General features: G+C 36.9%; 1 protein-coding gene across 1 annotated transcript in view; it reads right to left on the bottom strand.

The window, feature by feature from the left end:
• LOC126260406 (calcium-activated chloride channel regulator 1-like) overlaps positions 1–26,410 on the bottom strand; it is a 186,093-nt gene that overhangs the window by 86,574 nt on the left and 73,109 nt on the right. Inside the window, exons 2-5 of the mRNA XM_049957733.1 lie at positions 26,215–26,356; positions 25,476–25,561; positions 7,970–8,099; positions 3,363–3,499 (exon numbers count right to left, since the gene is read on the bottom strand). Coding sequence (XP_049813690.1) covers positions 3,363–3,499; positions 7,970–8,099; positions 25,476–25,561; positions 26,215–26,356 — 495 coding nt within the window. The remainder of the gene's footprint in view (positions 1–3,362; positions 3,500–7,969; positions 8,100–25,475; positions 25,562–26,214; positions 26,357–26,410) is intronic.

Here is a 26,410-nt window from a genome sequence, read left to right as displayed (position 1 = left end):
CATCCGAATGCTCCACAAATCTGGATCCTGCACAATTCGACCAGCCAGCCAAATGGAGACACACAGCAAAGCCCCTTTTAAATGCTGCCAGGTGCTGATCACAAAGTCTCACAAGAGTACACAGCAGCTCCTTATCCTTCATACAGATCACTCAATGTGTGACACCGTCCATGCTCCATATATACCCTATCAGACCACATAAATAACACTAATTGTGAACAACACTGTTGCACTCTGGTGGCCTATATAGCTATCACTGAGCATTGCAACTCTAAACTATTTCATAACCCTGAATGGCAGAATATACAGGGTGATTCAAAAAGAATACCACAACTTTAGGAATTTAAAACTCTGCAACGACAAAAGGCAGAGCTAAGCACTATCTGTCGGCGAATTAAGGGAGCTATAAAGTTTCATTTAGTTGTACATTTGTTCGCTTGAGGCGCTGTTGACTAGGCGTCAGTGTCAGTTGATGCTAAGATGGCAACTGCTCAACAGAAAGCTTTTTGTGTTATTGAGTACGGCAGAAGTGAATCGACGACAGTTGTTCAGCGTGCATTTCGAACGAAGTATGGTGTTAAACCTCCTGATAGGTGGTGTATTAAACGTTGGTATAAACAGTTTACAGAGAATGGGTGTTTGTGCAAAGGGAAAAGTTCTGGACAGCCGAGAATGAGTGATGAAAATGTAGCACACCTCCAGCAAGCATTTGTTCGCAGCCCAGGAAAATCGACTCACAGAGCTAGCAGAGAGCTGCAAATTCCACAATCAACTGTATGGAGAGTCCTACGAAAAAGGTTAGTTATGAAACCTTATCGTCTGAAATTGGTTCAAGCGCTGTCTGCAGCTGATAAGATTAAAAGAATCGATTTCTGTGATTTTATCCTTGCTCAAATGGAAACAGATGAATCTTTCGTTTCAAAGATTGTGTTTAGTGATGAAGCAACTTTCCACACTAACGGGAAAGTCAACCGTCAGAATGTCTGTATATGGGGCACTGAGAATCCGCGGGAAACAACTCAGTATGAACGTGACTCGCCTAAGGTGAACGTTTTCTGTACCATTTCAGCCAATAAAGTTTTTGGTCCCTTTTTCTTCGAAGGTGCTACTGTAACTGGACTACAGTATCTGGAGATGTTAGAGAATTGGCTGTTCCCTCAGCTCGAACAAGAAGCACAACAATTCATATTTCAGCAGGATGGAGCGCCACCACATTGGCACTTATCTGTCCATAACTACCTGAACGTCAACTACCCGAGGCGATGGATCAGCTGCCAGGCAGCCCGTGACAGAGCACTTCATCACTGGCCTCCAAGAAGCCCTGATCTTACCCCCTGCGATTTTTTCTTATGGGGGTATTTTAAGGATATGGTGTTTCGGCCACCTCTCCCAGCCACCATTGATGATTTGAAACGAGAAATAACAGCAGCTATCCAAACTGTTACGCCTGATATGCTACAGAGAGTGTGGAACGAGTTGGAGTATCAGGTTGATATTGCTTGTGTGTCTGGAGGGGGCCATATTGAACATCTCTGAACTTGTTTTTGAGTGAAAAAAAAAAACTTTTTAAATACTCTTTGTAATAATGTATAACAGAAGGTTATATTATGTTTCTTTCATTAAATACACATTTTTAAAGTTGTGGTATTCTTTTTGAATCACCCTGTATATTGCCAGAGACCATGTCCTGGATGTTTCACTTTTTTTGCGAGATATTGTATTTTATATGCATAACTCTATAGGCTAATATCTCCAGAGCACACATTCTTCACTCTTGCTAATTCCTGGTCTCAGTGTTTGCTAGTGCTTGCCCCACATCTGTCTACAAAAAATGGTTCAAATGGCTCTGAGCACTATGGGACTCAACGTCTGAGGTCATTAGTCCCCTAGAACTTAGAACTAGTTAAACCTAACTAACCTAAGGACATCACAAACATCCATGCCCGAGGCAGGATTCGAACCTGCGACCGTAGCGGTCTTGTGGTTCCAGACTGCAGCGCCTTTAACTGCACAGCCACTTCAGCTGGCCATCTGTCTACACCCCTGGCTCCATGATCCTAACTTCACTCGTCCTACACTCACACTTTCTGCTCCACAGAGTCCCGTTTCCTTTGTTCAAACTTCCCTTTCCATTTCACTCCTCTGTGGCACTACATGCTGTGCAAAGCTCATACAGCCTGCGGCCAGAACAAGGTCATCAGTGTAATTTTTCTATGCTGTGTTGTTGAAGCCCCCCCCCCCTCCCAACTACCAGTCACTTTCCCCAATCCTCCCTTCTGATCTCTGCCTCCTTTCTTCCCTCACCCACACCAACTGACACAGCCTTCTCACTCCAATACAGCTGCAGTGCAAGTACAATGCAGCCAGCTGAGACAATGTAGCTCTACAGGTTTATGTACATATGTTTGTGTATGGTTATAATAGAGGGAAACATTCCACGTAGGAAAAATATATCTAAAAACAAAGATGATGTGACTTACCAAATGAAAGTGCTGGCAGGTCGACAGACAGACAAACAAACACAAACATACACACAAAATTCAAGCTTTCGCAACAAACTGTTGCCTCATCAGGAAAGAGGGAAGGAGAGGGAAAGACGAAAGGATGTGGGTTTTAAGGGAGAGGGTAAGGAGTCATTCCAATCCCGGGAGCGGAAAGACTTACCTTAGGGGGAAAAAAGGATGGGTATACACTCGCACACACACACACACATATCCATCAACACATATACAGACACAACTTTGATAACCTTCAGACATGTGTGCACTACTCGACTAGACTGAGGGGTTGTGTCAGGTAGGGAGAGTGAGGGCAGAAAGTAGGAGTGGAGCAGTAGGGAGAGTGACTGACAGGCAGCAGGTGCCCCAGAAAATTACTCCTTGTGACAACAGAGACAAAGTATGCAAAGCAACCTAGCATCCTTTCCTTCAAGACAACACAATGATAAATAATTATAAATGCAAACACAGTGAACTGATCTTTTGATGTTTGCCAGTGAGTGGTAGTGCCCTATGTGCTATGCACCAGTTAGGAGAAAAAGAAACCACATATATTACTAGGCAACCATTTTAAGTGAGAAAACCATGCATAACTCTTAACACTCTTTTCTTTATAAGCTGATGATAAAGCACTTATTTTCTGACACAAAAGGTAAGAATAAGTAAATAAATAAGTAGTAATATAAAGTACTAACATCTAATTGTTGCAAAATCTGCAATGAACTTGCTAATTATTCTTTCTGTAATATGTTCAACATTCATCTGCCTCATACTCGTGTTTCTGAATACTACATTAATAAAAATTCAATATCACAGTTATGAACAGACATTTTGGTTTATTCAGGCACATATGTTGTTACTTACCCCAGTGATATAGTGTTAATCTTAATCTTTGTGCTTGAAACTAGACTTAAAACATCTTTCACATCTTCTCCTGGTACAGTGTTCCTTCCATCAGTAATAAGAATAACAGTACTGCCTTTTTCATCAGCTCCTAACATCTGAAATGAAAAGAAATGATGTAATACGGATTTCCAAAAGCAAACTCTGTTCATTTAGTATAAAGGCTGACATTAATTCATCATACATTCCTTTCTCCAAAAGCTAACAAGATTTTTTCAAACTTCAGAAAGTCTAATATGAAACTTGCTAACAATCTGGCTTTAAGCATGAATAATATTGGCGAAGAAAAGAAACAAGGCAGTAATCTTTTTCATTCTTTATTCACATAACCAACCAACAAACAAATAAATCAAAGGATAGCAAGGACAAAAGTTCCTCCATAACAATAATTCCATTCTGCAAACAGTGTGTTGTAACTGTGACTGGGATGGTCGCGGGATTGAAATGACGGAAAGCGCGGCTGGACCCGCGGAGAGGCCCGCGAACCAACAACACAACTGGAGAGGACAGACACAACCAATGAAGGACAGAATGAACAACAACAAGATTGAACCAATGGAGTCAAAGGAAACCTAACAAACACGTCCACTCGTACACAGAACAAGAACGTAAGTAAGCCGTCTAACACAAGGCGATGTGTCCACAGACGTACACGAGATTAGACTGGCTGGCTAAGCGAGAGGCAGGCACTTAAGTAGTCTATCAGGGGTGCTGCTATTGGCCACTGGAACCACGAGTTCCACTGTGGCGCCCTAACACTAAAAGCGGGCCAGGAGGTGGGTGCCACCACAGCTTACGGCGCGATGGTGCAGAGAACTCTAGGGGTCTTCGACGTCCATGACATCTGGAGGGGATTCAAATATGGTGGCGTGCGGTACCAGACAGAGATCATCTCCTACTGCATCATCCACTTGTTATTTACACATGTCTGTCACTACATTAGCCTCTCTCCTCTTTCTATTAGAATCTGCTGCCCCAGGTGTGTTGGCATATTTGTGCTTGATACGACAGCCAGCCCTAGTGATGAAAGCCTGCTGTTCTGAGGTTTCTTCAACTGAGTGACTATCTCTTCCACTTGACACTGTCGATTAATCAATGTTGGTAGGTATGTCTGCCTGTTCACATTGTACAGTTCACTCCATGTAATGGTATAACAGCTTCAACTATTCAACTGTTACTGTCTCTTGCTTCCCACTTATGTCTAACATAAAGGTATTATTTCCTTTTATCAACATTTTATGAGGACCCTTGTAAGCTGGCTATAGTGGTGGATGCACTATGTTATCATAGAGTCACACGAAGGGGCATGTTTCCAATTCCTTATGTAGAAAAATCCTGATGGGTGGTACTGCTTGTAACTGTCTTAAGCACTTGCTGAGCTGCCTAACAAATTCTATGCTCAGCTATTGTGCAGCTGAGGGTATTGTTGCCATTATTATTTCTCCAAAAACATGCAACCTTTCGCCATATACTAACTGTGGTGGTGAACTCAGTATATCTTCCTTCACTACTGTATGCAAGCCTAATAATACTAGAGGCAACCCTTCAGTTGCTGTTGTCTTGTGGCACATACGCACTATCTTTAACATCCAGTGAAACCTTTCCACTATTCCATTACTTGCTGAATGGTAACTGATTGCACATAGATGGTTGCAGCTGTAGATATTTGTTACTTCCATGAACAGTTGTGATTTGAATTAATGACTCCTATTTGTTGCCATCGATTCTCTGCTTGAATCACCTCCATAATGGTTTGATGCGGTGATGCTGAAGGTGAGGGTAGCTCTTCCTTTACACTGGCTCCTGCCTCTTGCATGTCTTGTTCTGCCATTGCCTCACAGAAAAAATGTATGTTATCTATTTCAAAATTTTTACCTTGCTTCAACAGATTCACACTTTAGTCAATAACATTAGCAAATGAAAGAAACAGAAAAGTAATCATTTCATACTGTATTCACTTACCAAACAACTAAGATAAATCATAGGAATAACAGGGAAAAAAGTTCTGTCATAGTAATAATTCCATGCTTCAACCAGTGACCATCTTCTACAGCATGATTGTCATTCACACTCATCCATCACCACGGACTCTTTTATTATTCTTTTGTTCTCAGAAGTAATGATAGTGTGTTTACCGATGGAAAAAAAAAACATACTGCAGACTTCAACAGAAAGAAAAAAGAATCAATACACTAGCAGAGTTAGTTAGTTAGTGGGTTGCGTGTTCCATTGATCACTCCCACGGTATGGTGGCCGTTATGATGTGGAACGTGTCAAGTGCACAAGCAATGCACATATGAAACAAGAGTTTTTAGTATACACAGAGTTAAAGATTAATATTTCTATTATTTACCCCATTTCCTTAAATGGCACAAAATGCATATACTATATTTATAGATTTATTTATTCCTATTCAAGAATTCATCTATGGCATAGAAGGAGTTGTCAAGGAGATATGATCTCAATTTATTTCTGAAGCTATTACTGCTGTCTGTCAGACATTTTATTTCATCTGATAATTTGTCAAAATTTTTATAGCATCATATTTTACCCCTTTCTGTGCCAAAGATAGGTTGAGTAAGGGATAGTGTAAGTCTTTCTTCCTTCTGGTATTATAATCATGAATGTCACTATTGTTTTTAAACTGGTCCATGTTGTTGAGGACAAATTTTGTTAGTGAGTACATGTACTGTGAGGCTGTTGTAAGAATTCCCAATCTTTTGAAAAGATGCCTACAAGATGTGCAACTATGAACCCCACACATTATTCTAACTACTTTCTTTTGAGCAGTGAATACTTTTTGTTTAAATGTTGAGTTACCCCAAAATATTATTCCGTAGGACATCAGAGAGTGAAAGTATGCAAAGTATGTTAGCTTACTATTTTATTTATCCTCAAACTTGGCAATTATTCTGAAATCTAGAAAAGAAGATCCAAAATATGAATTTTCCAATTAAGATTCTCATCTATATGTACAACCAAAAACTTAGTATGCTCTACCCTGTCTACTGACTTCTGTTGATGTGTTATATTTATTGAAGGAATTGTACTTTTTGCAGCAGAAAATTGGATGTACTGTGTTTTTTCAAAGTTTAGAGCAAGACCATTGGCAGAAAACCAATTAATGACTTTTCCAAAGCCCTTATTTGTATCATTTTCAATTGGAGTTTACTTGATTAATAATGATGCTTGTACCATTAGCATACAGTATCAGTTCAGCTTCCTGTTTCAGATAGGAAGGGAGGTCATTTACATATATCAAGAACAGAAGGGGACCCATGATTGAACTCTGTGAAACACCTAATGTAATTTCACCCCAGTGGATGAAGTGGCAAACTTATTGAAATCACTTGACCCGTATAATGAAACTTTTTACTTCCTGTTCTGTAGGTATGACTTAAACCTCTCATATGCTATTGCATTTATACCATAGAATTGTAATTTCTGTAACATAATGTCATGGTTCACACAATCAAATGCTTTGGACAAGTCACAGAAAATTCCTATTGGTGACATCTTACTATTTAAAGTCTCTATTATGTGGACAGTGAAACTGTATATTGCTGTCTCAGTGGAACAGCATTTTTGAAATCTGAACTGTGATTTACTAAGTATCCCATTACTGTTGAGACGGCTAACCAGTCTTGAGTACATTACTTTCACGAAGATTTTTGAAAATGCTGTAAGCAAGGATACTGGCCGATAATTATTGACATCTGTGGTGTCCCCCTTTTTGTAGGTAGAGGTCATTAAGACAGTCCTGAATAAAAACTAAACTGACTCATGGAGAACTGCCTTCCATAATCTAAAAATACTAATGCTTCCATCGATGTACTTGTGCACAAGAAGAAACTCGTTAATCAATGCCAATAGATTACTAGAAAAAATGCAGACATTCATTCATATGATACAAGAAATAAAGGCCAGCTGAGAAATATACCACACAGACTGAGAACTGTTGAAAAGGCCCCCAGTGCTCAGGTGTGCAATTTGTAAAGTGTCTTCCTGTGAGTCTACAGTACAGTATAAGAACAAAGACATTCCACAAATTTCTCAAGGATTGCTTAATGGAAACAAATTTATAGTGTAGAGTATTTTGTGTGAAAATAATGAGGAATATTTTTATTATCTGCATGTATATATTGTATTCTGCCAAATATACTGTATGCACCATAAATTTTTGCAGGCCTTTTCTTTAGTCACCAGAGTTAAAAGATTATGTAGATAACTTTAAGACTTAAAACTAAATCAAGAGAAAATGTACCAAACATTATTATCACATTTGCCAATTTGATGCTTTATATTTTAAGACTTTAGGTAAGTTGAACTGTCCTACATTATAGGCACCACTGTACAAATGTAATGAAGTAGGATCAAATAAAAGTAAATAGATCAATAAAATTATAACAACTGCAATCAGGCATGACACAAAGTGTTTATGTGAGAAGTTTCAGCTTCTCACAGCATTATGATTCAAATAAGACCATAGTGGTATGAAATAAACAGCACTTTAATGACACCCACATAAAAACTTAGTCATTTACTGTAGATGTTAAGAACATTAATACCTGGACAGCACATTTCACTCCACAGCCAATGCAGCACCCTCCTTCAGCAGTGATGGGAATGGCATCCAGAAATTTTGCCTTTAATCTTTCACTGACAGAAGATACATTAATCAGTGGATGGGCAAAATCACTGCAGACATAACAAAACATTTATTGACAAAATAAAATGTACTACTTACTTGTATATTAATCTCTGAATTGTTAATGTAAAGACTAAGTCCTGGAAGCCTTATATTCCCAAGGAGAACAAAACACTAGATAGGCTAATTGAGACATCCACAATACTAACAAATAACATTATATTAATTAATTAGATCTACACTTTCTTGCATGCTGCATATTATTAAATACTATGGAATTTTAGCTTCATGTGCTCTACTTTGCCAAATTTGATAGCAGTGAAACTTCTGGGGGTAAATCAATGCATATGCTATAAGGATTGGCTCATGGGAAATTGAGGTCACATACTTGTCTCAGTAGACAAGAAAGTCAAATCCACTGAGATAAAAATTCAAGCTGCATATGAGTCAGCTTGGGCAATCCAACAATTAATTGAATAGTTATGGCTTTGTAACTGGCAAAACGATACTAAATGCATTCTCTGAAAACAGCAAGTTCAGAATCCCATTTGTGGTGGATACCTAAAATAAGAAGAAAAATTTACATGTTCATCAAACTACATAAAGAGGCAGTAGTGACATATTCAGTGATGAACTTGAACTATTTAGCTCTTGACAGGAGCATTTAGAGAAAATGTGGTTCAAGTTTAGAAGGACAGTTGGCCAAGCACTGGACTGATATATACTCAGTAGAACTGTTTGTGATTCCGCATGGTATCAGTAACTGTTTGTGATTCTGCATAGTACACTGTCTCTGTACAGAAACTTCTAAAGAAACTGTGATTACTGCTCAAAGGGTGCAAATCAAAGTGTAGGAATATAGATAGAGAGATGTCAGATGAAACAAGTTAAACTGTCAAAAGGGCTATTCATCAATCCTTCAATACAGTCCTTCAATGACTACTGTAGCAGAATCTTATCGAAAGATCCCTCACAAAATATGTGCATTCATATATGAAGAGCAGGAAGAATGGTTGCCTAAATGCCATTGTGTGTGTGTGGGGGGGGGGGGGGTGGGGGGGGTGCGCGAGCCTCTACAGTAATTGGTCTAACCTTGTCTCTGCATTTCATACATGAATAATACATATAGCTTGTAGTTTATTCCTAGATTCTTCACTTAATATTGGTTCTTGAAAGTTTGTAAGAAGCCTTTCATGAGATAGTCGGCATCCATCTTCAAATATCTGCCAATTCAGGTTTTTTCAGGATTAATCTATTGGGATGTACATGCAAGAATTCCAGACTCCTTAAAAAGACTTCTACAAGATGTATGGTTACCTGTTTCACACAACATCCTTACACGATGCTTTTTCTGAATAAATACTTTATTTGCTTTAGCTTCACTGTCTCAGAAAACACTTCTTTTTGTTTATTTGAAACCCAGAAATCTTGTACTATGTGACCAGAAAGGTAAGGGACTGATGAAAAAATATTAAATACATTTTTCACATATTACATTTGCAACCAGCTGAAGATTTTAAGTAATGAAGCAATAACCTAACATTTATCTTAAGCAGCTAAATAGGCTAAAATATACATGAAAATTCAACACACATGTGGTTTCAAATACAACACTGGCTACAATACAGAAATGAAAATAGACTCAGCATCTATTGTAATATAGTAAAACACAGAAGATACATGGTAATACCTTAATAGATCATGTTTCATGTGAGTGCAAGCATATTATTTCTTATAGCTATATGAAACAATGACAAACAGAAATTTTGCCTAAAATGGAAGGCAAGCATAGAAAGTAATAACAAGCACAGTGTACACAATATGGTTTAGGACAAGATTTACATTTTGTGTTAGAGAGGACAAGATCAATAGTTAATGCAAGTTTGCCTTCAGGTACTCATTGACAGATTAAAAAGTACATTTCATTAACAAATCCTGAACTTTTTTCCTGAAGGTACTGCTTTTATTTCTAATTGATAGTGGCATTTGCTGAAAAGTAGGTTGCCCACATTTCTCATTCCATCGTGACTTCTGATTAATCTTTGACTCACCAGATGAATGTATGCCTTTATTCTTGAGTGTACAAACCAGTTATGTTATTTTTATATCACATGACTGCCTGAGAATTCTGAATGTGTAGCACAGAATGCCAAGCTTGTTTAGCAGTTTTGTCCTATGATGGTCCCACTGGAGTGAACTGTCAATCCATACTCCCAAAAACTTTATTTCCAATGCTAGTTCAACTTCTCTGCCTTCAATTTGCAAAGGCTCCATGTCGACAGGATGATTTTGAGATAGGGTTGTAATGGGACATCCTCCTCTAGCATTACTTTTCCTCAACAGTAGTAGAGTCCAGTAAAAAACAAGTTTTTAGACATACTAAACAGCTTCAACATGTTCCCCCACATATCAGCTCTCACTAGAACAACAGATTCCAGAGAAAGCCTAATAGATAACATCTTCTCAAATGTGGACACACATGAAGTTGCAGTTACAAATGAGAATATAGGATTATCAGATCATAATGCACTAACTTTTAATCTCACTGCAACTCCCAAGGAGGAGGAAAATAAAAAGGAGTACAAACGATTTTTCTCTACTGAAAATTGTAATCAGTTCAAAAATAATTTAAAAAATGCAGTTTGGTCAGAGGTCCATTTTATGACATACTTTGAAACATGTTTCCCAAAAAAGCTTTTGAGTTATAGATCATCTGGATCCAAAGGGACCTGGATTACACCCGGAATTAAAAAGTCAAGTGAAACCATGAAATTACTAAGTTTAAAGTTAAAAACATGTCATGATCAGCAGTTTGTTGAGTATGTGAGGACATACAAAAAGACTTACCGCAAAGTAATAGCAAAAGCAAAATTATTAAGTAATGATAGATTAATAAGGCAGGCTAGTAACAAGTCCAGAATGATGTGGAAAATGGTAAAAAAAGAAACTGGGGGTCAAACTAAAGAACAGTAAATCAATCTTAAAAATAATGAAAATATTCCCATAGAAAAAGATGCCATGGCAAACTATGTAAACAATTATTTTGTAAATATTCCCCTTACTTTAAGTAGTAAATTTAAGCAACAACCAACAGTGACAACTCCAATGGTAAATACCAGCATGATGGCAATGCCAACAGATGAGCATGAAGTTCTAAAAGTCATTAAATGCTTGAAACCCAAAATGTCCTCTGGGTTGGATGATGTTCCTGTATCAATAATTAAGAAAATTGCTCCATGTGTTGTCAAACCTATAGTGCACATAGCAAACTTGTCCCTTAGTGAAGGGATATTTCTGGACAAACTTAAAATCTCCAAAGTGATACCTCTATACAAAAATGGTGACAGACATAAAATAGAAAATTACCGACCTATATCTCTCCTCCCAGCCTCCTCCAAAATACTTGAGGAATTAATGAAAATCAGGGTTACAAAATATCCAGAAAAACATAAACTAATAAATAACAGTCAACATGGCTTTCGAGCAGGGCACAGTACAGAAACAGCCATACTGGACTACACAACAGAAATAGTAAGAAATTTGGAGTCAAATAAACAGGTTGTTGGAATTAATCTAGATTTATCCAAAGCCTTTGATATTGTGAACCATGTAATATTACTAGAGAAACTTGAAGCAATAGGCATCAGGGGTACTGTTAAAAAATGATTTGAATCTTATCTGCAAAACAGGTCACAAGTTGTTGAGCTGAGGTCATCCAACAATCTTCACAATTTTAAACTCATTTCTGAACCAAAACAAATTGAAATAGGTGTTCCACAGGGCAGCATTCTGGGCCCATTGTTATTTCTAATTTATATCAATGATATACAGGCTCCAGACAGCTCAGCCAAAATTCTGCTATTTGCAGACGACACGAGTATCATAATTAGTGATATAAAAGAATAATTGTGTACTACAGCAGAGAAAACGGTCTCATACATACAGTCATGGTTTTATTCAAATAAGCTGACATTAAATACAAAGAAAACAAACTTTATACAATATGGAAGCAAGTGTCAAGGGGAAAATATGTGCCTTATGCTGGATAGCAAACAAATAGAAAAATTGTGCACCACAAAGTTTCTGGGAATGCGAATTGACCAAGATTTAAACTGGAATGAACACAGTGTATATCTTACTCAGAAACTTAGTTCAGCATGTTTTGCCTTAAGAATAATATCCAAGGTATGCAGCAAAGAATGTATTAGAGCAGTGTATTTCAGTTATTTCCAATCAGTTGCAAGCTATGGCATAAGTTTTTGGGGAAAAACCAGGTCAAGACTAAATGACATTTTTATTATGCAAAAAAGAGCTATTCGTATCATGACACACAGCCCACCACAAACTCACTGTAGACCCTTATTCAGACAACTAAAGATACTTACAATACCATCAATATATATTTTTAAATGCCTGGAAATGATAAGTAAAAATAACTGCAATCTCCAAACCAACTCAAGCTACCATGAACACAATACAAGGCATTGTAAAGACTTCCACATTTCCTATGTAGCAAAAACTAGAAGTCAGAAACATGTTAGCCACTTAGGAATAAAGCTTTTAAATGCACTTCCATCTCAAATTAAAGAATTGAAAGGCAAAAATAATTTCAAGCATGAAGTAAAAAAATACTTGATGGAAAAATGCTACTACAGTGTAAATGAATACCTGTCTCAGACTGTGGATTGAAACCTGTAGCCTACTTATTTTTCAAAAAATTCAGACTAATTTAATGATGTTTTCAACTTTGTAATTATGATACTTAGGAAAAATCTGTTAAATATCCGTAATACGTTTTGCGTATATCCGTAACACGTTTTGTGTATAAGGCATAGTTCATTATCTAAAATTGTTTATCGTGAGCACGTACTTTTGTTTTTTGGGTAATAAGTTCTTGTACACTACTTATGTACTATGTGTATGTAATTTGTTTGCTGTTTGTATATGTTTGTCAATTTATTATGTGTATGTGTTGTTATGTGTTACGTGTAATCAAATGACAAATCCTATATCACATGTGTGATCTATTGGATGCTAAATAAATAAATAAAAGTTGATACCAGTAATATTTTTCGAATTTTGGACAGGTCAATATTATGTCAGCTGTTTTCTATAAAAATTCATATAATTTTATCACAGTTTGTGATATTTCATGCTAAAACTCATGAAAAGGAATTACTTTATTTTCATTGTTACAATCGAGACGTACTAGCTCTGAATGTACACTTAATTTTTTTTTATAAACATTTGAAATTATGAAATATTTGACATACTTAAAATTTCTATTATTAATTACGCAATCTAGTACTGTTTATTATGTTTATTTTTAGATTCATTTATAAAATAATAATCTAAACTAACAGAAATTCATTTGTGAAGAAAAATTGTAAACCGTTTGGAATACTGTGATTACTGCAGAGTGAGGGAGTAGTAAGCATGCCTCGGATGTGATCAAATGTATTTTTGTATTTTGGACAAACAATGTCATTTTGGCTTTGTTGATGTGAAAATTCAAAAAGCAGTGTGATATAGCAAAATGTGAGACAATAAATTACCATAAAAATAAAAATTCTGCAACGACATTCTTCAAAATTATTTAGATTAATTTGAACCATGAGAAGCTAAAATGTGAGAATTTCAGCTTCAAGAATCAGACCCCTAGATGTGAAGAACTGGAACCAACTGTGCGAAAAATGATGGGTAAAAAGTTTATTGTAAATCTTATTACTCTGGAATCTTCTAAAAAGACTTTACCATAGTGGACATTAGCAATGAGGAAGGGAGGAGTAAATAACAGGCAGAAGCATATGAGCTGTCTTGTTTATGTTTATTGCAGTAGAGCCATGAGAGAAGTCTTTCAGTTGTGTTGTAGTGATCAAGATTGCTGTCCACTTCATTTGTGCTGTGTGTGTTTGTTATTATCATGGCTGTTGAAGTGTTCATGTCTCAGCCACCAGAAGCACTGTGTTTCAACACTGACAATTTCTATTTACTCTTTGACTTGATGATGCAACCTTCTTTGAATTCAATGATTCAAAGTGCCAAAATGGAGTGTTCCAAAGGCACACTCCAGCCACATCCTGAACTGGATGCACCCCCTGTGTTAGTGGTAGATGCAATTCATACTGCTACTGGTGCAGCATTGCAATGATTACACAATAGCACATGGCAGCCTCTTACTTTTTGTTTGCATAAACTGTCACCACCACAGCAAAATTGGAGCATGTGAAATTGAGAATGTCTTGCATTTGTTAGGCAATCAAGTAGTTTTGCCCACAATTAGAAGCCAGAGAGTTCATAAGCCAGTCACCTATGCCTTTCAAAACAACAACAACAACTGATCACCACATCAATGCATACATTTGGAATTTATCAAGCAGCTCAATACCGATATCAAGCATATTTCAGGCATTGACAATGCAGTAGCTGAATGTCTTTCTCATGTCAGCAGTGTGTCAAGCACAATTGATTTTGCAGACAACTTTCCAAGGCATAACATACAGACCACAAGCTCCATAAACCCCCCAGTGATGCTTAGAGTTACAATTAATTGAAGTTTTTGGTGCAGAAGTTGAGTTATACTGCAATATCTCAAATGGGAAGCCTTGTCCAGCTACATTACCAACTACATTCCACCATGCAATTTCAACAACTTGCATAACTTTTGCCAGCCAGGCATCTGATCATCATTTGCCTGGTCTCAAAATAATCTGTTCAGCATTGAATGGAAAAAGATGTTGTGAATGAACTTGTGGGTAGTATGTATCCTGTGTCAACACTGCAAACAGTCCTGCCACATGCATGCACCAGTGGGAGACTTTCCTGATACAACTTCATGATTTACATATGTACATTTCAATATTGTAGGCCCAATACCTCATTCCACTATTTTCTAACAATGGCTGATCTCTTCACCTACTGGCAGGTAGCAGTGCCAGAATTTCAGTGGGAACTCTTGCCTTTGCTTTTGTGTCAAGTTGGATATCTCATTTTGGTTGCCCATTACATGTCACAACAGACCACAGTTGCCAATTTGCAGCTGCCAATTTGAATATATTCACCAAACTTACCAAATTCTGTGGCACTGTTCATGACAAAGCTACGAGTTATCACCTGGCAGGCAATTCCATGGTCAAATATTGGTACTGTGCCCCAAAAGCAGCACTAATGGGTCATGAAACTAACTGGACAACAGCTCCACTGTTGATCCTACTTGGTATCCAAAACATGTGAATTCTCAGCAGCCTTCTGATCAAGACCAGCCACACTTCATTCATCAGTTGAGAGAACATACAGCACACATTCACTCCGACAAAATCATTTTGAGACACAGTACAACACCCAGATACGTGCATTGCAACTTGAAAACAAGCATGCATGTAATACTACATACAGATGGTGTTAAGCTCTTACTTCAGCCACCTTACAGAGGTCCACACTACATCTTACAGGGAGGAGCATGAACACTGGACTTATGGTAAATGACACACTCTTTACAGTTTCCATCAACCAAGTCAAATCAGCATGTGTGTTCCAAAAATGTACTGCCAGCCGATGCACCATGGAACCAGCCTATCTGTAAACATCAGCATCACCCAACGCAAATCCAGTTTCATAATAAACAAGATCTGAACAATGTGTACATTTCCCTGCATATTTTTTGGACAACACTCCACCCTTGAGAGGGCTGATGTAGTGATCAAGGTTGTCATCCACTGCATTTGCACTGTGTGTGTTTGTTTATGGTGTGGGTGTTGAAGTGTTTATGTGCCAACTGCTGGGGGCACAGTGTATCAACACTGACACTTCCTGTTTATACTCTGACTTCAGAGTGCAACCTTCTGCGATAGTTATGGATGATTCTTCAAAAGACTCGAAAGACATAGTTCTACTCACATGTAAAGCTGTTCTTAAGTTGTTTTTCCTAACAAGATATTTTCTTTCTGTGTTGTGTTAAATAAATATATTTTTACGTGGTGTGCAAGAGTTATATTTTATGTACCAGCCTGGATGAATATCATGCCACAAAAAATTAAGTTGTTCGGAGAGCCCATACCTAGCCTTTCAGAAAGTGTCATTAATTTTGAGCTCCAGTTGCAGAGCTGAGTCCAACTGGAAGAGCAAGTTTGCATCATCTACAAACAACACAGGTGAAGTATTAGGGAGACTTAAAGGAAGGTGACTGCTAAATAATAGGAAGAGGAGAGGGCCCAGTATCAAGACTTGTGTGACTCCACAGCTTATCGGGCCTCTGTCAGGATAAACTTTTATACATTCAGAGTTTGTGGTTGGTGGGATAAAATCAATACCAGTTATTTGCTGCAACCTCTGACGCAATATGATTCTAGCTTCTGAGTCAACAGCGAATGATTAAAAACATCAAAATCCTTCCTAGGATCAATGAAAAATCCAGGTGGGAACTCCTTTTGACTGAAGTCTTTCAAGGATTTGGTCATTGAAACTGAAGAGCGTTACAATCCAAAATCCAGATTGGTGTTTGGTCAATGATTTCATTTTATCTAGAAATGCTGTTATTTCGTTGTATATGACTTTCTCCATTATAGCTGAGAGCATAGAGATAGGACGATGATTGTTTACATCATGACTGCCTACCTTTTTGAATACTGGAATTACCTTACAGACCTTTAATACTTCTGCTTACTGAGCTATTGATTATATTACATTGGGGTGTGATAATTTCTGTTACCTTCTTTCAGGGAGAGCGTAAGGGAACAATTGACAAGAATGAGGGAAAGAAATACAGTAGAAGAAGAATGGGTAGCTTTGAGGGATGAAGTAGTGAAGGCAGCAGAGGATCAAGTAGGTAAAAAGACAAGGGCTAGTATAAATCCTTGTGTAACAGAAGAAATATTGAATTTAATTGATGAAAGGAGAAAATATAAAAATGCAGTAAATGAAGCAGGCAAAAAGGAATATAAATGTCTCAAAAATGAGATCAACAGAAAGTGCAAATTGGTTAAGCAGGGATGGCTAGAGGACTAATGTAAGGATGTAAAGGCTTTTCTCACTAGGGGCAAGAGAGATACTGCCTACAGGAAAATTAAAGAGAGCTTTCGAGAAAAGAGAACCACTTGTATGAATATCAAGAGCTCAGGTGGAAATCCAGTTATAATCAAAGAAAGAAAGGTGAAAAGAGTATATAGAGGGTGCTATACAAGGGTGATGTACATGAGGACAATATTATGGAAATGGAAGAGGATGTGGATGAAGATGAAATTGGAGATATGATACTGCGTGAGGAGTTTGACAGAGCACTGAAAATACAGTACAAAAGCAGTCCCTGACCAACTAGAACTAAAAATGCAAAATAATAGAAGTCACTTCCATGATTAATGGGAGAAAATGGAATGTGACAAACACAGGCTTCAATGACACAGTAATAGTCAGGCTACGGATGAGGGTACAAGTCTCATATTTCTTTCCAGATAAACCTCAATTATAGTTTGTCATGCTAGATCTGGTGCTTGTGTGGAACAGTGTGACCAACAAGCAAATGAAATTTGTATGACTGTCAGCCACCAGTCTCGATGCTAGAGCAGCAACTATAGCATCAGCCATAATACTGAGATCAACAATATTGACACCTAACGACAATGCTGATCAGTCAGCTGTGCAAGCCAGTGGAACAATGTTTACAGCAAGTCATACATGGCGAACACAAGGTAGACAGAAAATCTTTGGAATTCAGGCACCACTTACGAGGAATTTAAGGGAATACGAGTTGTCAGATATAATGTTGTGGCAGGTATGGACACTGAAATGTCCTGTAATGGTAAAAGTGGCTGTAGTCACATATGAAGGAACAGATGTAACTTTGTCAATAGCAGTAGCTGAAGCACACTGTAGTATTAACATGCGTGATCTTGGCTTGCTTAATTTTCCTTGCACTTGAGCTGTAATTCCACTGCCTAAATAATTCTTTCCAAGGTCAATGAGATGAAGTCCATGGTGTGTGCAAAATCTTCCAGTGGTATTTCAATACACAAAACTAACATTTTTTAATCATTTCCAGACTTCAGAGGGATAAGGGTAAGAGCTTTTAACTTCTTGATTTACATAGGATTCATTCATAAGGATATAATGATGGGGTATGTTAACAAAAACTACAGTCATATGTTCATCTTCTTCCACATAATTTTAGTTCATAGGACGCTTTATTCATCTCATTTTTGTAGGCATCATTTGAACCACTCATCAGAACAAAAATATCATGATTTCATTTAATTTGACTCAACCATATTCCTTCAGGCATAAGACAACAGGCACTGAAAATATGCAAAATAAGCCAATAGTTTTATCCTTTGGCCAACACAGTGAGAGACATTTCTAAGGGGAAAAATATCTTCTCATTTTCCATCTACAATAATATCATTACTCATAGGATGTTAAACTCTATTCTTCCTTCTCCTTCTGTTATCTCATTTCTGTATTTCTATACAAAAGGTTTCATGACAACAATGATGGTGAAACAGCTGACAAACTTTTACACAGTATCAACGCAGTTTGCTTGTGCAGTGGACTGAAACGGTTGATGCCTTGAGGTATTGCACCTCAAGTAGAAAAGTCTGGCCTTTGTTGAAAAAGATTTGGAGATGTTAAACCACCAGACTGCATGAAAGAGGCTGTTACTGCCAAGCAAGTGACAAACATTGCATCCACCTCTAGAACTTCTCAGATTTTATCACATACAATTAAGGTCAAAGAGGAACTGAAAGCTTTCAAACAAGCTTGTAAATCTGAGTCAGACTACTCTAGACCATTCAGCAGCGAGGAAGTAATGACAGCTCTAAAAGAAATGGTTCAAATGGCTCTGAGCACTATGGGACTTAACTTCTGAGGTCATCACTCCCCCAGAACTTAGAACTACTTAAACCTAACTAACCTAAGGACATCACACACATCCATGCCTGAGGTAGGATTCGAACCTGCGACCAGAGAGGTCGCGCGGTTCCAGACTGTAGCGCCTAGAAACGCTTGGCCACTCCGGCCGGCTCAAAGAAATGGTGATGATGATGATTTTGACTGTGTCCATTCAGAATTTTTAATTGGGTAAAAAAATTGGGTAGCAACATTCTTTAATGATATTCTCCTAAACGTAACCCATAATTTGAAAACAGCAAAAATCATAGACATCAGAAAACCAAGTACACCAAATGACAAACTTTAAAGCTACTGACCCATTGCTTTAGTTAACACAGTATATAAACTTTTGGATAGAATTCAGTATAATAGATTCAGCCATAAAATTTTCCAAAACCTGTCTGCTGAACAGGCAGGATTCTGCCTGAACCACAACTGCACCAACCAGGTTCTCTCATTACCAACTTTCACTGAAGAATGACTTTCAAACAAAGAAGAGATCTCAACTGTGTATACAGCTCTAACAGTCACTTGTAATATTGTATAAAAGCAAATGGTAATATTCCAAATTCTGTCATATCATGTTTTATAATTGGAAACATCATCAACGGTATGTTAAGCAATGGAAGCTTTCATTTTCTAATGGGCAATAAAATGAGCCCTCTAACGAAACTTAAAAATGGCCTTTCACAAGGATCAATGTTAACCCCTCCTTTGTTTTCCCTGTACAAAGCAGACATACTTAAGACAACATCAAGGAAATTTGGGTATGCTAGTGATGGGGCTCTTGCTATGAGCTACAAAGGTCTAGTCATTACTGAGTCTGTCTGGACTGAAGGTCAACAAACAGTGGCAAATACTTCTGTAACTGGAGGTTACAGCTAAGTACTGCCAAAACAGAACTCACAATTTCCATCTTAACAACAAGCTCCCAAACAAGGAAATAAACATATATTCTAAAGAAAAGCTACTGAGCTTTAAAAGAAGTCCACAGTAACTAGGGATCACTCCTTATAGGGCACTCAGTTTTAACCCTTTATGATCTGATGGACTTCAAAGTACCACTTTATAAAAATGAGTGTAAAACATTCTTCATCATTTTAATTGCTGCAGAAATGTAGCATGCCACTTGTTCTTCCTTTAGTACTTTGTCAATGCATCACAGTTCTTTCATGGATGTGTTATCTGTGATGCCAAAACGATTTGAATTTCAGTGCACACGGTCCTCACAGTATTTGGTTGTGTGCAGTTGCAGGGCAATCATTCAGTTTTTATTCCATACATTTCCTGTGAGAATATGATCTTCATAATTTTTTCCCTGCTACTCAGTAAGTCAATTTATGCTAATAATTGGTTATAAGTGGAATATATTATAAATGCTAAGAATAAATTTGTAAAGTTAATTTGGTACTTGCAAGTCCCACCAGGATTATATATACAGGTTTTTGCATGACAGGCTACAGCAAGAAAGTTGAAAGATGATGAGATACTGGAGTTACTCCTGAAGAATTTTCCATCTGACATCGATAAGCCTGATTAGGAAATTAGTGATTCAGATACAGAACAAGTCCAAAGAACAAAAAATTATGCCACACCATCCATCAGACAACAAGAAAATATTTCCACTTGTTCTCAAGAAGCTGAAGAAATACATTTTGAAGGCAGTAGTTATTTTGAAAATGACCTGAAGGACGATGAACAAGAAAGCTACAATGTATAAGCACAACAAGAGGGAAATAACAAAAAGCAAGCTGCTAGTCACAAAGACAAAACAGACTCTGCCTCCGCTGAAAATGAAAGAAATGCCGAAATTGTGAATCACAATCTAAAAGTTCATCAAAAATGTAGAAGACAAAACTGTGTAACAGATTTTCCTAAATTTATGCCCCAAAAGGGGGTGATCAAGCAATACTTTTCTCAAAACGATTCTGCAACACATACGTTTTAGACTGTTTTGTCAAGCAAAATGATTGAAAATATTATTTTTCAAAGTAATCTATATATTGTGCAAAAGGGGAAAGAGATTCAGCCTATAACTGAAGAAGAGCTTTACTGATATCTTGACCTTGAATTCTTCTGCAGTTATCATCATTTGGCACAAAAACTGTCATTATTGGTGTTGTGATAGAGATCTGAATGTGCCACTTCTCATACAAACAATGACAAGAGAGAAATACAAATAAATTCTGTCTGTGACAGACCTGAATGATAATCTTTCTGTACCTAAGAACACTGCAGACAAACTATATAAAATACATCCGCTAATTACAGCGTTGAATGAAAACTTTCAGAAACTACAGCTTCCAGATCAGATTCAGAGTATTGACGAGAGCATTGTCTGATTCAAAGGATGATCTTCCCTAAAACAATACAATCTGATGAAGCCAGTGAAATGAGGGTATAAGCTTTGGTATCATGCAGATATGTCAGGTTACATCTACGAATTTGATGTCTACCATGGTAAATCATCTGATAGTAGTAAAGGAAAGTTCGGACTTGGTGGAAATGAAGTGCAGAAACTGACATTCTGCTTTCACTAAAATAATTATGTAGTTGTGACAGACAATTACTTCTCTTCTGTGGATCTTTTTGAATATCTAAAAGCTCATGGTGTATATGTGCATGGAACTATGCATCCCAATAGACTTGGCCTACCAAAACAAAAGAGTGATCAAGAGCTGTTAAGAGGTGAATTTGACAGTCAAACTTCGGAAGAAGGAATTACATTTTTCAAATGTAAAGACAATATGAGTGTATATTTTTTACCTAATTTTCATGGAACTGAAACAGTTAACATAAAACGGAAACAAAAAGATGGTAGAAAAATTGATGTCATGGCCTCAGTAGTGGTTAGAGATTATAATTCACATTTGGATGGAGTTGATAAAGCAGATATGCTCCAGTCCATTTATGACAGGGATTGTAAAGCTAAAAAATGGTGGCACTTCCTGTTTTTCGCTGTCAGCAATATAACACTTGTGAATTTGTATGTTATATATTCAGCTTTCAATGGATGGATATCTTTCCTTCAGTTCAAGTGTATGGTAACTCAGGGACTTCTGACAAAAGGTAAAATAGTTTTGAAGAAAAGAGGAAGACCAAAGCAAGAAACATCTCCCAGCTCTTTACTGAATAAAAAAAGGAAGAAAGGTTTTTCACCTTCAAAAGAAATTCGAACCCGAGATCTCGGAGTTCATTGGCCAAATTTTGTTGCAAATCATGGTAGATGTGAAAACTGTGCTATTTGTAATATAGAATCAAGGCCTCATTCTAAATCTGCTGATTGTGAAGTATTTTGGTGTTCAACGAAAGAAAGAACTGTTTTTATGAGTACCATGTTTCATGAAGTAATGTTTGTTACTGTCTGTAGCATTCTGACCTGACAGGACTCTCAAGCCACTTTTTCGAAAAAAAAAAATTTAATTCACACAATATTATTCGAACTGGTTTTTCCTTATACTAAACCTATTTCCTAACAACTAGAATACCACAGAAAACTTTCAAAATGTTAAAATAAAAAAATAAAAATTCACATCATAAAGGGAGAGCATTTGCTGAGAACTGCTGATAAGATGAAGACAAAAAGTAGCACCTTGCAGAATTTTTGTGGTACAGCATGGAATCCTCAGTTCCAATGCTAAAAACTTCTTCACTTGGACTGATGTACCCTGTGGCAGAATATAGTGCTGCATTCTGAATCGACAGCACGTACATTACACTGACTGACATGCAGTTCAACACTCCAATTTTCTTGTATCCTATTCTCAGCCATATAACTCTTCCATTTTGTGGCAAGAATCTGCTCTCAAGTGGGAGTTTACAAAAACAGCTGATATTCCTTACCTCTCTGTAAATGAGGACATTCGTGCACTCAATAAAAGCACACTTCACTCCCATCATCAACCTCTACAAGGCGCAAAATTTTTCACAAGCAGCGGAGTAACAACAACAGACCAATGGCCAGAAATGAGGTACAACAATGTCATCCCAGAACAGCTCATGATGCCCTGTATCTCATCCAGGCCACCAGGTACATCAAGCAGTGCAGGATATGGTCTGCGCTCAATAGAATAAGGAAAAATAGTGGAAGATGTACTGATGTAATGTACAAATGGGGCTCAACCACATTGCTCAGCTCTAATTGTCACACAGAATCACAAACCATTCATCATATCACAAGTGCATGCCCAAAACAATCATTTCCTGTCAGTCAGGAGGTGTTGTTGATGGTAGCAAAGTCAGAAATTGAATATATTCAGCAGCTGGATATATGTCTGTGATCTTCTATACTTTGTAAATTTAATTAACTTACAATCATGAATTTTTCTGTGTTAAATATGTGTGGATGTATTGTTAAAGAAAAAAGTTTTTATTTTGTGATGTGATACTAGACACATGCTAAATAAATAAAGTTCAGCATAGTAGGATTTGGATGGGGGGGAGGGGGGAGAGAGGGGGGGGGGTTTAACAGTATCCTAGCTGACAAGACTGGTGACACACCGGAGAAGCAGAATATTGGACAGTAGTTTTGCATGTTCATGGAGAGACAATATTCATGACAAAAAACAAATTTGTTGGTTGAGTTCTTTTGACAGTTCAGTACTAATGTTGTAACTAGGAGATTAATAAATAGTTCTTCATGAAAATTGGGAATGTATTTTCGCAGTATAGTATACAATTATGTACACTTTTTTTTGTGAATTTGTCTCTACTGTTCATCACTACTATATTATCGTCAGGATCTAAACTGTAGCTGGCTATGTTTGGCAGTAAAGTATTCCATTTCTAAATCAGTGTCTGACTGATGAGTGATGCCTTTCTGTATTCCTTGCTCTTTTCCAGTTATACCTTCTTCTACAGTGTTTTGGACAAGGATGTTTAGAAGTCACTTTCCCTTTCATTTCACTTCCTCAGTTCACATTCTATAGTAATTATGCCTTCTGTTCTCTCACCTACCATAGCATTTCATTCACTGAGAACTATAAAATTTTCACTGCCTTCACATTTTCTGTCAATTCCTCTATTTACTCATATTGTTTCTCTACATTTTCGTCATCAGCTTATGCCATGGTCATGTGGAACTGTTAGTGTTCAGATTCTCCCCCCCCCCCCCCCCCCCCAATCTTTAGAGTAATAGTCCCTGCACTGTAATTCAGGCTGTTATTTTTCTGTCTACACATGATGATGCCAACAACATTTCCATTGATCACTGATGCTGTCTTATTAACCTATAATCAATTTTGTTTTTCTACTCTCTACTATGTCTCACTTTAACACATTCTTTCTCCACTACAGATTCTTTTCTTTTCATTAAAAAATTCACACTTCCACCATTTCACATTCCAGTTCATAGGAAATTATCCTTATTGATCCTCCTCCTGGTAACCCCCTCCTTGGCAGCCCTCGCTAACAGATTTAAATGGCATGATAATTTACACACAGAATTTTTTGCTATGTGAGTGGTCATCATCTGAGTACCTTAGAGACCAGATTTTCTTTCTTTAATGCAATGGCTTCCATTACCTTCTACATCCACAACCCACTGGTCATTGCTGATTCTTTCACCTTTGGAATTTTGAAGGCAGTTTCTCATCCCAATGGCCAAAAGATTTCACGAATCTCTATTTACTCCTCTGCCTTGTAATGACAAGAATGTCAGCAGTATGAGGGTGAATCCTTTCAATGGATGTCTTCAGACATCATAGTTATAATTTTTATTCAAAATCTAAGGAGCACTCCATTTCAAACATGTAACCTATGAATGAGAATTCAACTACATTATACCTTAACCCACAGACCCACAGCAACAATATTATACTATGATGGTATTACACTGATACATATAACAAAAACAGAAATAAAGGAAATATTGCACTAAAGTAACTATTTTTTTCCAGTTTTGTATGGAAAATAAATGTGACAAGAAAGTTTCAGCAGAATTAGATTTTGCTCTCTCTCTCTCTCTCTCTCTCTCTCTCTCTCTCTGTCTCACATGCACACACACACACACACAAACACACACACTTTTGTGTGTAACTCTGACTATGGAGAAAAAGAATCTTTAGGATGCTGATGTAAGAAAACGTGAGAACGTTGTGTTTAATGGCATAACCTTAGAAATGAAAAACCAGTAAAGAATTAAAATAATAAACTAAAGTAGCTATTAATGAACGAGTATCTATGATATGTTAACAACTAAACATCATTAAAATTAATTTGCATTTGATGATAAATAAAAAAAAGCTGACATCTCACATTTTTCTGAGCAAATGTAGACAGCCATGTATCCAGACATAAAGCAGTTTAAATGTTTGTAATGCAACAAAACTGACCTCCTAAACATAGAGCTGTCATTATTAGCAGGCTGAAACAAGTCTGAGCACTGTAGTGAACAAGAGATGTACAATTAGTTTTGCATCACTGAGCACCCTTTCCATATCTTTCCAGTAAAGCTCAACATAAAGTGGGGCTGTAAAATGTGTCTTGAATAACTGTACACAAGGAGATAAAAATCTATAAAATAATTTTTAAATCTAGGAACTTACTTGAATTGTGCTAATCCAATCATCAAGTCTTCAGGGATAGAATGAATCCAATGATGAAGAGCATGCTTCAGTTTGTAAATTCTATTCTGAAAATTAATGCGCTATTAATGAAAACTAAAATTTCTATATATTTTCAAAAATATTTGAATCAATTATTGTTTCATTTTTATTCTAATACATCTTTTATTCAAAATACTGATGTTTATTCTAATAACATGAATTTTTCTATTTCTATTTGATTTACATGGTGCTTAGGAAGGACATCAAATTTTGCAATACATATATCAGTTACTAAATATAAAATATTTTGGTAACCAAGTTTACTTCTTCTGCATCTGTAAGCAAAAAAGGAAGACAGACAAAAATGGAAAAATTGACAGTTAGTTAAGTCACAATGTGGTATGGGATGTGTGATTTTCAGACTAACTTATAGCTTGTGGTCTTATTTTCACCTAAATTACATGTCCTTTGTAGTCTTTCTAACAAATTATCCATATTCTATCCCAGCAGGAATTTTCATCTGAAGTTTCGTAAATTGCTACATTGAAATAATCACGGTCTTCCACAGAGTTGACATGAAATTATTTCAAACAAGTATTTTAATGCCAGTTTATGTATAAATGTCCCCCCCCCCCCTCCCGTGAGTAGAAGCATATGTAGCTTTTTGCTCTAACTGTTTTGGCATAAAATTGATACGTTAAGTTTAAGCTATCACTTTCAGTGGAACTATTCTACTTACTTGAGAATACATATTTTCTGATGCATCTAAAACCAACAGAATTTTGTTATTTTCAAATACATGAGGTAGAAAATTTTTTTTGCTTTCATTGAAGTTTAATTTTAATGGGCTGAATGGAACATATCCAAAGCCTGTTTCAAAACTGTAATTCATACTGCATAAACAGTTATTCATGATAACTGAGGAAATAAATAGC

The sequence above is a fragment of the Schistocerca nitens genome, chromosome 5, assembly GCF_023898315.1.
Source record: "Schistocerca nitens isolate TAMUIC-IGC-003100 chromosome 5, iqSchNite1.1, whole genome shotgun sequence".
Lineage (NCBI taxonomy): Eukaryota > Metazoa > Arthropoda > Insecta > Orthoptera > Acrididae > Schistocerca > Schistocerca nitens.
Note: the sequence above shows the minus strand (reverse complement) of the source record. Positions and strands in the feature narration are given on the sequence as shown.